This window comes from Sceloporus occidentalis, unplaced genomic scaffold (assembly GCF_023333645.1).
Source record: "Sceloporus occidentalis isolate IW3139 unplaced genomic scaffold, rSceOcc1.0.p SCAF_3, whole genome shotgun sequence".
Classification (NCBI taxonomy): domain Eukaryota; kingdom Metazoa; phylum Chordata; class Lepidosauria; order Squamata; family Phrynosomatidae; genus Sceloporus; species Sceloporus occidentalis.
The window spans coordinates 67,903,851-67,918,495 of NW_028316983.1; the positions used below are offsets into that span (position 1 = coordinate 67,903,851).

The following is a 14,645-nucleotide window of genomic DNA, read 5'->3' on the forward strand; positions in this document are numbered from 1 at the left end:
CAGACCATAGGATTATGACTCACCTTCTGGTTGACAATGCTTTATCCATAATTGGATAAGCCCATGTTGATTCGGCTGAGACAGTGTACACATCCTGCTCCCTTTGCTAATTGGAATTTTCCTAAATACACATTGGTCACTGACTTTGCAAATTGCCTTCTGATGTACTATGAGATAATGTAAACCTAATGTAACCCTGATGTGAATAAAAAGGGCTGGCCAAGACCTGGCCAGCGAAGAAGCTTTGCACCCCCATTCCTGTCTCTGTGTCTCTCTGCCGCGACACGCTTCCAGATTTGCCCCGACAGCATGGCAGACGTAATGCATAGACACCAAGGGACGCCACTCTCCACAGCAGCTTTGAAATGTGCAGTAAGAGCACTGCCTGGCTGTAATAGGCATGCCTTCAGTTCTGGGATGCTAGCAGATCTCTGCCTTATAGGATACTAATGGCTACAGATCAAATACTCCCAGCCTATAGGCTACAGCTGAAATAGCGGGGTAAGAGCACTGCCTGACGGTCCCTGCTAAGTCTAGGCTCCTCTGGCCTCCAATTGTGTTTTAATAAGTGAGACTTCCATTTATTCCCGCTTTTGCTCTTCTCTTGTTTCCTTTGGGACACTTCGCCTGATGAAGAAGCCTTGGAGCTTCAGAAGCTTGCAACAAGGACACTGTGCCTTTCCTTTGGCTGCTGATGGGCTTCTGTCTTCGTGAAAGGACAAAGAGCGCCGCCCAGCCCTGAAGCCGCGGGGACTGATGGGAGGGAAGGCGAACGATGACGTCACGGCAGAGCCCCGCCCTCTCGCCCCCAACGGTTTCCAACCGTCGCCTGAGGCGTCCATTTGGGACTACATTTCCCAAGATGCACTTCTTGGCGTCCCTCGTCGCCGCTTGGGCGCTGGGCAGAAGCGGAAGCGGGAGGAGGGCTACTTCCGGTGGCGCCTCCCTTCTTCTCCGTCGACTCCCAGCTTGTTCCTCTGCGGCCGTCGAGGGAGGAAGCCAGAGAGCCAGGGCCGCCTCCGCCATGGGCTGCACCCTGAGCGCCGAGGACAAGGCGGCGGCCGAGCGGAGCCGCATGATCGACCGCAACCTCCGCGAGGACGGCGAGAAGGCGGCCAAGGAGGTCAAGCTGCTCCTGCTGGGTGAGAACGACGACGACGACGAGGAGGAGGAGGAGGAGGGTGGGGCCGGGCCAGGCCCTGCGGAGGCCTTCGGGGCCTTGGCGGGGCCCACGCGAAGAAGCTGCCCACCCGCCCTGGCTGCAGGGGCCCCTTTGCATTCCCCCGAGAGGGGCCTCTCCCCTTCAGCCCTCCGTCCAGGAGGGCTCTCAGAATCTCAAAGAACAGCCACACACGGCTGACTATGGTGTGCAACGAAGGCAAAGGAGGCAGCAGACGTGGCTGAAGGGAGGGAGGGAATGGAGGACAGGGCCACAAGTAAAGGCCTTTCAAAAACATTCCTACATTTATGCTCCTGAGTCTTGCTCCAAATGGAGGACAGTTTGGACTCCCTCCCGGACAGAAGGGGATGAAATGTAGGAGCTGGAAAAGGAGGCCCAACTCTGGTCACCCTTCTATATCAATGTAAATTCATGCTGCTCCAAATGGAGGACATTTTGGCATTCCTCCTGGACAGAAGGAGTGTCCTGGAAAAGGAGGACCCTTATCATCCTGGGCTTAAATGCCAAGCAAAAGTATGGACTTCTGTTAGCCTGGGCTGCGTCTGCATTGCAGAAATAATCCAGGTTGACGCCACTTTAATTGCCATGGCCCACTGCCATGGAATCCTGGGAACTAGTTTGTTGTGGCACCAGAGCTCCCTGATAGAGAAGGGTGAACCTCTGGATTCCATAGCATTGAGCCATGGAAGTTGAAGCAGTGTCAAACTGAATTATTTCTGCAGTGTGGGTGCAGCCCTAGCCATGTATTTATCCGTGGAATCGCCTTATCCACACTCATGAATGATGGCACAGTTTCTGTCTTTCCAAAGGGCCCACAGCCCAAAATAGGGGATTTGAGGGGAGCATCTGGTTTGGTCTGTTTAAGTTTAAAAGGAAAAGCTTCCCAACCTGTAAATAGGGGCCATGCCTTATAATAAGGGATGCCTTGCAACCCCAGTGGCTTTGCCTGAAGCCATCCTCTGATTGGCAAAGGCTGTGGAGCCTTCAAAATCTTGGCAAGGCAGGCTTTATGAAATAAAGAGCCACCTTTTCCACTAACAAATAAAAAGAGTGAAGACACGGAGAGCAAATTATCTTGCTACCAAGTAGGTCTGGGTTGATGTTTGAAATATGGTGGTCTGTAGGCTGTGGCACTCTCAAGTGAGCCACTCTCTTTTACAAGAAGTTAGCCTTTCCCCCAAACATTACTGTTTCTTTACTAAATGGGTATTTGTTTGTTAGATACATAGGCTGAAGAGCTTAACATTCATGTTTCAAAGCTCCTTCAAAGCATCCACCCATTTCCAACTACGCTTGGTGTCCGACGTATGTACTTTTTTAAAAGGAGAAGAACAAACTGAAGGGTGTTTACAACATACTGTGTGTGCTGCTGCCACCTTCTAGCTCCTCCTCCTGCAACTGGACAAACCAGGATGAAAACGAGAAGTTGGCCATTGGGAGGAAATCCATATTAGGATAACTTTTTTATTAGGCTAACTTAAAGGGTCCTCGTTTTTGTCCCCTTTTTGCTGGTCTAAAAAAACGTCAGCATTGGAGATCAAGATGAAAGAGTCAGGAAGGTGGGCAGACAAGTCAGTTCTGCCTCTTACCCCAGGGGTGGGCAAAGGGTACCCCTGAGATAACATGCAGATCCTGGGGATGGTTTTGCAGCCATTGACCTTTACAGACCCATGAAGCCACCCTTTTCTTGCCAAAGTGTTGAATTTTATATCCAGTTTACCATTAAAATATTTGTTAGGTTTCTCGGGTATTTATTTATTTATTTACTTTGGTCCAAAACACACTGGAGAGAATAATCAACTTTGACACAACTTTAATTGTCCTGAGTCAGTGCTAGGGAATCCTGGGAACTGTAGTTTTGTGAGACATTTAGCCTTCTCTGTCAGAGTTCTGGTGCCACAATAAACTACAGTTCCCAGGATTCCCTGGCACTGAGCCAGGACAGTTAAAGCGGTCACAAACTGGATTATTTCTGTGGGTTTTGTTTTGGTTTTTGGACTTTTATTTATATGCTGGGAGCTATAAATAAAATGAGATCTCAGCTACATTTTGTGAGGCCCTGGAGAAGAAAATCTGCCTCTGGATTTGCTGCAATTGCTTGCTCCTGTTTTTCCTCAAATCATATACAACCCTTGGCACCTTTGCCAGCAGAAGGGAGCATGCATGTTTCAGTGCAGGTGGCACAGTAGTTTGTAGTCAGTCCCACACAGGCAACTACTGAGGTGAGAAAGGGAGAAAATAAAGATAGTCTCTGGGTTTTCCTCTTAGGTGGGGATGCAACTAGGGTCGTTTTCAGAGATGATGAATTTGCCAGATAATAGTGACATCTGGCAAGCATACTTCCTTTTTCTAGCCTTTGCTGCAAAAGATGTCAGACAGGAAGTCTTTATCTGAACTCTCCCCTTCCCTTGCAGTACATTGGAAGCACTGTGATATATAAAGGTGCAAGAAGCCAAGGTTTTAGAATGAATCATCAAATGGAAAAGTTACTATGACCAGATGATCCTAATCTTAGGGGGGGTTTAACTTTAAATTTAAACCCCTTTGTAAAACTTTAGACAATTTTCTGGGGTTAAGTACCATTTGTACATCGTTTTGTAGAAAAACATTATTTAAAATCATAAGGACATGTACATTTCAAACCCTTAATAGAAATATCTTCCCACCATTTCAAATAAATATTATGGCCCACATTTCTTGCCCAGCCGATCATCCATGGATGTTTTATTCACGGATTTGAGCATCCATTGTTTGAAAATATTTCAAAAAGAAATAAATTCCAAATAGCAAACCTTGATTTTCCATTTTATATATGGGGCACCGTTTTGCTATTTCATTATATTTAATGGGACTTGAGCATGGATTTTGTTATCCATGGGGGATCTTGGAACCAAACCCCAGCATATAACAAGGGTCTAATGTAGTACAGTGGGCCCTCTCCTTACGTGGGGGATCCATTCCGGATTCCTCTGCGTAAGGGAAAATCCACCTATGCTCAAGCCCCATAGGAAATTGTTGTTCTCCCCAAGCAACTTCCGTGTAAACTGGAAGCTGCGTAAAATGCATCCACACATGGCGCACTGTATAATTTGCAGTCTTTAAAGAGCTTCAGAAGTTCTCCAAATTTGCTTTGTAAGTTTTATGTATTGCATTATTTTATTGTGCCATGTTCTCCCTCTACTTTTAAATGACATGTAACATATCTTCTTACATTACAGTGCTGGTCTGTATTTGACATTGTTCCAGTGCTTCATTTCAGTGATAAATCATTCATTGAATTTCAAAGTTGTACATGCTGATTCAAAGAAACATAAATAATGCTGAGGGAAGAAAGTTTTTTGTGGTTGAAGCACACTGATAGTTCTGCATTAGGAAATATATATTTTAAATCATTTGCATTCACACTTAGTATATTGTGCTAAAAATGCTGGAAAAAACAAAAACCAAAAAAAAGTGATTACTGAGAAAAAAAACTTCTTTTGTAGGAAAAGAAGTATTTCATATGAAATAGTGGCATGTTAAAATAATTTCAAACCACCAATTCTGGTTGAGTCTCCCTTATTCAGAAATCCGAAATAGTCCAAACTCCTGAATTGTCCACATGAGTAGCTGGGATAGTGACAAGTTTGCTTTCTGATGGTTCAGTGTACACAGATTTTGGTTCATGCACAAAATTGTTTAAAATATGTATAAAATTACCTTCATGCTATGTTCATAAGGTATATACATAAACATAAATATATTTTGTATTTAGATCTGAGTCCCATCTCCAAGATACCTCATTATTTATATGCAAATGTTCAAAATTCCAAAAAAAATCTGAAATCCAAAACAAGCATTTCAGATAAGGGAGACCCAACTTGTATTTGGACTCATTCAGTGAAAATATTTGTTGATAGATTCAAGACAAGGGAATGAAACACTACTTCACTCTTTATGTAATTAATTGAAGGAAAGAAGTTGGTAAAATGAGCTTTTGTAGACTTCAGTCTACTTCCTTTAGTCTCAAAGATGTTACAAGATCTCTCTACATACTGATTCTACAGTCTAACACTGCAATACCTGCGTAATTAATGTAAGAAATTCATTACACTGTGTGGCAGTGACCACTAATTTAAGCTGCACTTGTGTACCTTGCAGAGAACAAAAAAGAGATCAGGTGACCATCGCATAGGCTGTTGTCTATGGAAAGGAAGAGGTTTTCATTGATAGCCTCCCAAGATGTTGCAGCCTTTCCCTCTTATGACATTGATACTTCTGCTTCAGAGAAGGCAAAAAGGAGACATGCATAACTGGATTAGGGAAAGATTAGATCTGCAGTATTATGTGAACAGTCAGTAGCCTTTATATAGGCCTGCCCTCCCCAAGGTCTGGTGGTGCAGCATGAGGTAGCCCACAGCAAGTTCTAGCTGAGACAGTGATCTCTGGAATCATTGCAGTTGTCCACACTTGGTCTGTAGAACCCAAAGTACCCCCAGACCAGCAGCAACAACTTTTCAGCCCTAGAGCTGGTGTAATTTCCTTTTTGTTGGAATTAATGGGGATGAAGAAAAGAAGGCCCAGTAAGAGAATAAAAGAGTTATCAGTTAAAATATGAGTCCTTTATGTTTTCTGCTTTTTAATTTTAGTCGAGGCATGGGGGAGCGGGCAGGGAGGAAATCAATACTGTGGATTTTTTCCCCTTCTACACTATTGTCTTGGTGGTTTTACAAATCTATGAACAAATATCACAGGGATCCAGATGAAGGTAATTATGGAGTTAGTCATGATTGATGGGGACTAAAGCATGATTGGCTTCATCTGGATCAATCTTAACATTTATTAGCCATGATGGCTAAAACTGGGGCCTTCCTGCTTACATACAGTAAAAAAAATTAACCAGATGATGAGGATCAGAAGTTGGCTCTCACTAGTTTGTCTAGTTGAAAGTTAATTAAGGGAATGGTGGGCACTACTGGAATCAGAATCAGAGAATAAATGAACTTGTTGTCTGATCCAGTGAGCAGATGTGACAAGTAATAACATGCTTGAACTTTCTCAGTTTGGAGAATCATGGTGTCTTCATGGATCAAACCTTTCTTAAGAGAAGCTGTAAATGTTGGCCTTTGGGGATGACAAATGTTTGTGTAATTGTTTCTTGAGAAAAGACTTTTTGCTTTCTATACGTTTCAGTTCTTTCTTTTGTTTTTTGAAAACTTGGAATTTAGCACTGAATATTCCCAGTGTCTGGTGATACTAGTACTCATGTCAGGTTTATGTCTTTATGCTTACTAATTTTAGTAAGAATGCAAAATTCCAAATTAATAGAACATAAAATGTTTTGTGTTTTAGATGTTGTAGAAAGCTTTCTATAATGTACATATAAAGAGTATTAAAAGAGGGAAACTGCTGAAGGGAAAGGTGTGGCTTAATTGCAATGTACTTGACTAGAAAAGAAAGAAATCCTAGTATCGGTTAAAATTTCTTACAATAACATATTTGGTTTTAAGAATAATCTTCTGTTAGTACAGTGGTTCCCAACCTGTGGGTCAGGACCCCTTTGGGGGTCGAATGACCCTTTCATGGGGGTCGCCTAAGACCATTGGAAAACACCTATTTAATTACAGTTATGAAGTAGCAACAAAAATAATTTCATGGGTTTGGGTCACCACAACATGAGGAACTGTATTAAAGGGTCACGGCATTAGGAAGGTTGGGAACCACTATGTCAGTAGGATAGGCAATGAATTACTTGATAGCTGACTCCAAAGACAGAGGACTTAGCATTTTAAAATTATAATTTCATCTGAAGGTGTGGTGCACTCTTAGTTTTAGGGAGCTAGTCTGTATTGACCTACTTAATTTTGTGGCTGATCTTGATGTAAGGTGTGTGTTTATGCAAATTCCTGTTCCTTTGTGTTATGAAAGCAACACAATCATAACAGTCCAAACTTGTCCATGGTTGTATTGCATAAGTTTCACCATACAGCATTATCCCAGACAAATGCTGTTAATATTATTCAATTTAAATGTTTATTTTGTTTGTAAGTGTTCTTACAAAGGTCGTCTGCTGAGAATTTTCAATCGTGGTCTGTATTACATATGGAAATGACAGTATTTCAGATGCCATGGTCTACAGGGAATGTTTTAAAAATTAAAAAAAGCCAGCTGAAACACTAAAAGTAGTGCTGTATTATGTGTGTAAGGCTCAGCCCACCTTAGTTTGTTGTTGTGTGCCTGCAAGTCATTCTTGAGTTTTGGTGACCCTAAGCCACTCATGTATCATGGGTTATTTTGGCGGGTTTCTTCAGATTATTATTATTATTATTATTATTATTTATATCCTGCCTCTTCCGCTTTGAGGATCGAGGCAGGTAACAGCAGAGTTAATACAGTATACAACAATAAAAACAAGCCCCACAAGACCCCGACCCAACCCTCCCTCCCAACTATAAAATTAAACAGTAAAAGATGGTTAAAAAGTACATAACAATACATCAAAATTAAAAAAAAACAAGCCACAAATAAGAAAAATAATAAAAAGAGGGGGATCCAAGTGGTTCTGGACATTATCAATCAGGGAAGGCCTGCCGGAAGAGAAAGGTTTTTGTCGCCTTTTTAAAAGTCTCAAGTGAGGATAATTGGCGAATCTCTTCCGGCAGGTCATTTCAAGTTTTTGGAGCAGTGACAGAGAAGGACCTTTGGGAGGTCACCGCCAGTCTGGTCTTTCTAGATTGTAAGAGGTTTTTCCCGGAGGATCGGAGTGTATGGGAAGGAGCAGATTTGCCATTGGCTGAGAAAGTGTGATTTGCCCAAATTTACCCTATGGGTTTCTGTACGCAAATGCTTTCTGAACCATTTTCAAAGGCATATGAAACATTACATTAATCTAAACCAGGATATTGCAATGGCAATGGTTATTTCAATCTGTGGTTCTAATCATGAATAAATTAGAGAGTGTTTGCAGCTGTTTGCCAGAATCCCATATGACCTTTCACTTAACCTAAATGTGTGTGCATTTAACTATGTCAGAGGTGCTAAGAAATCCTGTTAGTGAATTGCAAAGAGGCATAACAGGACACCAGCACAAGTGCCCAATGTGCATTTTGCTTATCAGTCCCTTTGCCAGATCTATAATGTAGTTATGTAACAGCAGCCCTCTACTGGATACGGGTTTTGTGCTTATTTGCAATTCTAATTCCCACACACCTAAGTCTGTTTACAAAGACATAACTCCCATACAGGATTCTGGCCAGTATGTATAAAATAAATGGAACTTCACCTCCAATGATTGGAAGTAGGCACAAACAATTAATAAACATTGACTTCACACGTGCACACTGTTGCAGTCTGAACACAAACTGACCAGGAAAATTAGTTGGGGGTTGTGGTGGATCACTCAGTGACAACGTTGATCCCGCATGCAGAAATTGAAAGGGCAGGTTCTGTTTTGGGGGTCATTAGGAAGCAGAGTTAAAATAAAATGACCAAAATGGTACTGCCTTCTGTGATGAGACAACACATGAAATAATACATTCAATTCTAGTTGTTGTTTTTCAAAAACATAATTGTAAAAACAGGGAAAAGTACAGAAAAGGCAACCAAGATGATTAGGGAATCTGGAGCAGCTTTTCTAGAAAGAAAAGTTGCAGTTTGGGGTCTCTTTATTTTAAAAGAAGGTGGATAAGGGGCATGTTTATGACATAAGCTTTCCATAGGCATTTGGTAGGGGATTGTGGGGAAACAGGATGTTTGACTGGGTTGGCCTTTGGTCTAAGCCTGCAGACCAAGTTGAATAGTTTTGGCTGTTTGGAAAAGAGAGAACTTGGTAGGCTGGCAAATTTTCCTATGTTTACTCAGAAGCAAGTTTTACTGAGTTCAGTAAAGCTTGATTTAATTCTGATAGTGCATATTGAACTGCAGAAACATATTCTTATTCTTTCCGTGTTATTTCTACCTCAGGTACCAAGGTGTGTTTGTTTTGTTTTTAAATAAAATTGTAATGCCAAGGAATACATCTTCTTCATTAGCTAAAGAATACCTGTATAGGGTATCCTAATAGTGTTGTTGCCATGAACATATAGCTGAATGCTTAGTGGAGAAAGTATGAGCAAGGTGAGCAGCTAGTGTTACTTGATTCCATGCTTTTGACCAGTATCAAGTTTAGAAGCTTGATGCCAATGTTTATTTTATTTGAACTGCATAAATAACTCTGTTTAGTAAAGAAAGTTCCTGGGTGTTTTTTTTTAACTTTTGGAGTCACAATCCATATTTTTCTTAGTATATATTTATCATTATCTGGTATCAACATCAGTTATCATAATTTTCTTTGTTCCATATTTTGAAGTCTTGGGGTGTAGAATCTGTTGTAATTTTCTGTGTTATTTCCCTAACTGTTAGTGTTGACTGTATCACTTTATTGTTTTCATTAACAGTTCTCTTTCATGGATCTGCTTTTATTGAAAACAACTTTGTGATTTTTTAATGAAAGGGGCTATAACATATTCAGATAGGAAGGTCTCCCCCCGCCCCTGTTATGATACTGGTAGCTGTGCTTGTTCCTTGATATCAGCTGTACTGTATAGTGTGATTGTGGAATTCGGACAAAGCTCCTCAGAAATGGTAGGAAAGTATGTTCTTCTGTTTTTGCTTACTGAGGTCTGCTTCCCTGTGTTGGTTGTTCTGAAAGCAGTTACGTAAACTATTGAATGTGTGATCATAATTTCCCTTTCTTTCTGTTCATACAAAAGGTCACTTATTTCCCCCACAAACAATACTCTGGTTGATCTCATGATAACAGTAGTTAGGCAGGCATGAAATTAATGTTAAACCTAGGTGTGAAGAAATGATTTGGCATTTATCAACAGCCAACAAGTAACTGAAACACCTTAAAAATTAGAGACTTGAAATACATGATCTTGTAGTTGGTAGCATTCTAAACAGATTTCCAGCACTTTGAAGCCTGACTTCAGTATCAAATCATTTGCTTAGTAGCAGGTCAATTTTCTGATTTTAAGAAGACAGGGAATTTATAAGATAGAAGAGATTCTACTTTTGTCTTATTCTTTCCCTGTCTTTGCTCATTTCTGCTCCAGACAACGCTTTTGTTGTTCCCTTATTGCAGTGCCTCCAGGCAAAAAATCAACAAAAAACACACTTTTATAAAGGGCCACTCAGTTTAGCTGGCGCACAGTCTTCTGTAATTTTCCTATTATAGCAGGTGGCTAAATGTACAGAAATGCTTGCATTGGTTTACCTGAGACATTTAACTTCTGGTATATATTACTTAGCTGTGTAATTTGAAAGGACCTTGCACTTTATAGATCAGTAAAGCCAGAGTATTGTAAGTATGCTTACTCCCACTGAGTTCAGTGGAAAGAAGTGTATCTAAATCTAAGGATTTTATCTGAATTTTCAAGCTACTGCATGTATTATAAAAATAGCAGAAATGCAAAGTGTAGCCCTGTGACATGTAAGACAAAGGTGCCTTTTTAAAAATTGCATGTAATAGGAACCATGGCCATTTGAATCTGCATTTTCCTTTCTTCTCCTAATCAGGACTTCCTGCAGCATGCACATTTGGTAAAAGCAATGCAACATTGCACATTATAGCTTCATTACAAGTAGATGAAGTGTATCCATAGTGTACCTATTAATCTGGTTCTGTGGCCCTGAGTAGTAGTATGGTTGGCCGTCTATATTTCATTTTTTCCACTTTCATGGAGTCCTGCTCCCCTACCCCAGCAAATGTAGACGGCCTACTGTATTTTCTTTCAGTACAATGCTAAAGCTTTCTTACAAGATTTAGTAGCTAGTAGCTTAATGCCTGCCTATTTCTACTTTTGTTGGCAATCTAATTAGTCTTTCTATTAGGTAATGCTTCTTCCTATCCAGGATAGATTGAGGGGCGAAACAGCCTGCCATGAAAAAGCAGCTTGCCACTGGCCCTTTGAGCGTCGAATCAGGGCCAAGGCAGATGCATGCCACGGCCCCAGTCTGACGTTTTTCTGTGCAAAATAAAGCAGCAAAATGCCGCTTCCTTTTGGCCTGGAAAAGGGCACCCTTGTCTCCGTGGCGGCAATTTTCCATACTCCTTTGGGCATGCGGTGTGTGAATGCCACGCCAAAAGAGTGCTGTAATACTGTACTGCCTACCGTGGTGGGCGGCATGACGCTGGCTTGGGGAAGGCATCAGGGCATGTGTCTGTCCAAACACTATGCCTCCACACTGCCCCCCCAGCTGGTGCTTACTGCCTGTATCTACAGCCCCTAAGTACCATTTTTATTTCTCCTGAGTTTTGAAGTGGAACATAAGGAGCTGCATATTGCAATTGCATATTAAGAACCCATCTTGTGTAATAAAATCTGAAGTGTGATGTCTTCTCTCTAACGCAGCATTAGGAGGGAATGGAGCAGAAAACCAACCAGTAGTGAATAAAGTACTTAATCCTGTCTGTTAGCTTTCCCTTGCAAGTTCCCCCACCCGCCCTTCTGGTTTGTTTCCAGGTCCAAAGCACACTGCCAAAATAATCTGGTTTGAGACTGTTTTAACAGCCCTGGCTCAGTGCTATGGAATCCTGAGAATTGTAGTTTATTGTGGCACCAGAGCTCTCTAACCAAGAAGGCTAAATGTCTCACAAAACTACAGTTCCCAGAATTCCCTAGCATTGAGCTTAAGCATTGAAAGCGGTCTCAAACTGGATTATTTCTGCAGTGTGTTTTGGACCCCAGATCCATGGGAGGAAAATATGGGTCTGGAAACCTGCAGGAGATTGGTGGGTGAGAAAAGTGTTTTAAGCATCTTTTCTTTCTTTTGATTTCGCCCTCCCACTGACTTTACTTTGCAGGAAAGTAGTGGTGAATATTGGGGTTGCTTCTGGCCTAAAGTTAGTGAGATGGATGGAAAACATTCCAGTTTCCTAGAAATCTGAAAAACATTACATGGCCTTGTAGAAGTCTTAAAATACAGCTACCCAAAATGAAATAAACAATCCAAAATGAAATAAAGGCCTGTTACAGACTGCCAAAATAAAGCTGCTTTGGGTCTCTTTGGAGGTATGTTATTTAAATGATGCATGGGTCCTAAGAGTCCAGAGGTCGCGCCAAAGCCACACTCCATTCCTAAGCACTGGAGTGCAGCTTTGGTGCAGCTTCCGGCCTCTTAGAATGCATGCATCATTTAAACAGCATAACTCCAAAGAGACCCGAAGCAGCTTTATTTTGGCAGTCTGTAACAGGCCAAACTCTATAATATCTAATAAAGTCCGCACTTTTAACTGAGATGATTATGGTAGTAAATATTTTGTTAAGGTGGGGGAATCGGGTTTTACTGCTCTTCTTTGGTGTAGGAATCTGTTTCGATTCTTTCCATGTTTTTTCTGTCTCTTTCTGTTAAAGAAACAATACTCTTGAACACAAATCTCCTTCATTAATTGAGATATACCTGTATGAATACTTAACATGTGTCCTATGAAGTACAGAGGTGGCTCTAATTTTAATGCTGTGTATGTGTATTACATTTACACTTAGATACTTAAAAACATAATTTTACCTAGCTTCCAAACTTACACAGGTTTGTGGAAGAATAGCAGAGATATTAAAGATAGGGGAAGATTTTACCTTTCTTTCTCTTCACCATGTATTCATGATGTGGAGTACTGGGAAGTCTTATTTTACTGGGAGCTCTTGAATCATTCTGTAAAACAACATATCATAAGCACAGACTTTAAGAATAACCATTTTGAGGTTTTAATTGTAGCTATGCAGAAATGATGGAATCATAGAGTTGGAAGAAACCACAAAGGCCATTCAGTCCAACCCTCTACCATGCAAGAATTCAAAGCACCCCCAACAGATGGCCATCCAGCCTCTGTTTAAAGACCTTCAAAGGAGACTCCACTACACTCCAAGGGAGTGTGTTTCACTGTTGAACAGCTCTTACTGTCAGGAAGCTCCTCCTAATGTTAAGATGGAATCTCTTTTCCTGTAGCTTGCACCCATTGTTCTGTACACTATTCTCTGGAGCAGCAGGAAACAAACTTGCTCCATCCTCAACGTGACATCCTTTCAAATAATTAAACAAGGCTATTATATCACCTCTTAACCATCTCTTCTCCAGGTTAAGCATAACCAGCTCCCTAAGTCTCTCCTCATAAGGCATAGTTCCTTCACCATTTTGGGCACCTTCCTTTGGACACGCTCCATTTTCTCAACATTCTTTTTGAATTGTGGTGCCCAGAACAGGACATAGTATTCTAAGTGAGGCCTGACCAAGGCAGAACAGAGTGCCATCATTACTTCCCTTGATCTAGACACTATACTTCTATTGATGTTAGCTGCCACATCACACTGTTGACTCATGTTTAACTTGTGGTCTACTAGGACTCCTAGATCCCTATCACATGTAGTTTGGTTAAGCCAGGTGTCCCCCCTCCTATATCTTTGCATTTCATTTTTTGCCCTAAGTGCAGTAACTTACATTTCTCTGTGTTTAAATTCATTTTGTTAGCTTTGGCTCAGCTTTCTAAGCTATTAAGGTCATTTAGAATTTTGATCCTGTCCTCTGGGGTATTAGCTATTCCTATTAATTTGGCGTCATCTGCAAATTTGATAAGCATGCCCCTATTCTTTCATCTAAGACAAAGATGTTGAATAGTACTGGGGCCAGGACAGAACCCTGTGGTAACTTGCTAGTCACTTCTCTCCAGGATGGGAATGGTATCTAGTTTAAAATCTGAAAATCTTTGGGTTGTAGCCATTTAGTTTCTTTTTACTGACAGAAGTCTCTTTGATCCAGCAGAAGCTTTGGTCAACAGAACAGGGAGTGAAACCATTTTCATTTATTTCCCCCCTTCCTCCTGCAGCCCAAAACTACTTTGCTGATTGTGGGGCACTTTGCAATAACATGGTAAGTGATGCAAGGAGGAGAAGAGGTCCCTAAGATTTGCCTGGGTTCCCATTCTGATAGATTTAAGAGGAATCAGTCAGCAAAATGGCACCAGTTGGATAATATTTAGCATGTGTATATGGGTTTTTTGTGTGGTTTTAAAAGTAATCTTAAAGCTCTCATGGAACATCTTACAGGCATGTAAATGTAGGAAGTTTACTTTACCAAGTTGGTTGATAAGTTCTGGTAGTCCAGTACTGGTGACATTGTTCTTCATTTTCTCATTTTGGGCTTTCTCCATAGGATGATTATAGAAGAAACCTCAGAAGTCCATTTTGTTTTATTCACAAAGTATTTTGAAGATAAAATCATTCAGATCTATAGATAGGTCTATAGTGGCTAAGCTTAGTAGTCAACAGTTGTTTCTAGTTGCCAACAAGAAAATACTCATAGTGCCTCTGAACACACATAGAGGGTGTTTTCCTTTTCATCCAGCAAGAGGCATTCTGCCCCTTCCACAGAATTAAGGAACAGGGCTGCCAGAAGAGGTTACATTGTTTTGGCAAGTCTGTATTTCCTTCGGTTATCTTTCTGAGAATTA

At 41.1% G+C, this 14,645-nt stretch overlaps 1 protein-coding gene across 1 annotated transcript in view; it reads left to right on the forward strand.

Annotated features, from left to right (window-relative positions):
* The first annotated feature begins 825 nt into the window (after positions 1-825).
* Positions 826-14,645, forward strand: part of GNAI3 (G protein subunit alpha i3) — a 31,487-nt gene continuing 17,667 nt past the window's right edge. Inside the window, exon 1 of the mRNA XM_089514849.1 lies at positions 826-1,142. Coding sequence (XP_089370975.1) covers positions 863-1,142 — 280 coding nt within the window. The 5' untranslated portion in view covers positions 826-862. The remainder of the gene's footprint in view (positions 1,143-14,645) is intronic.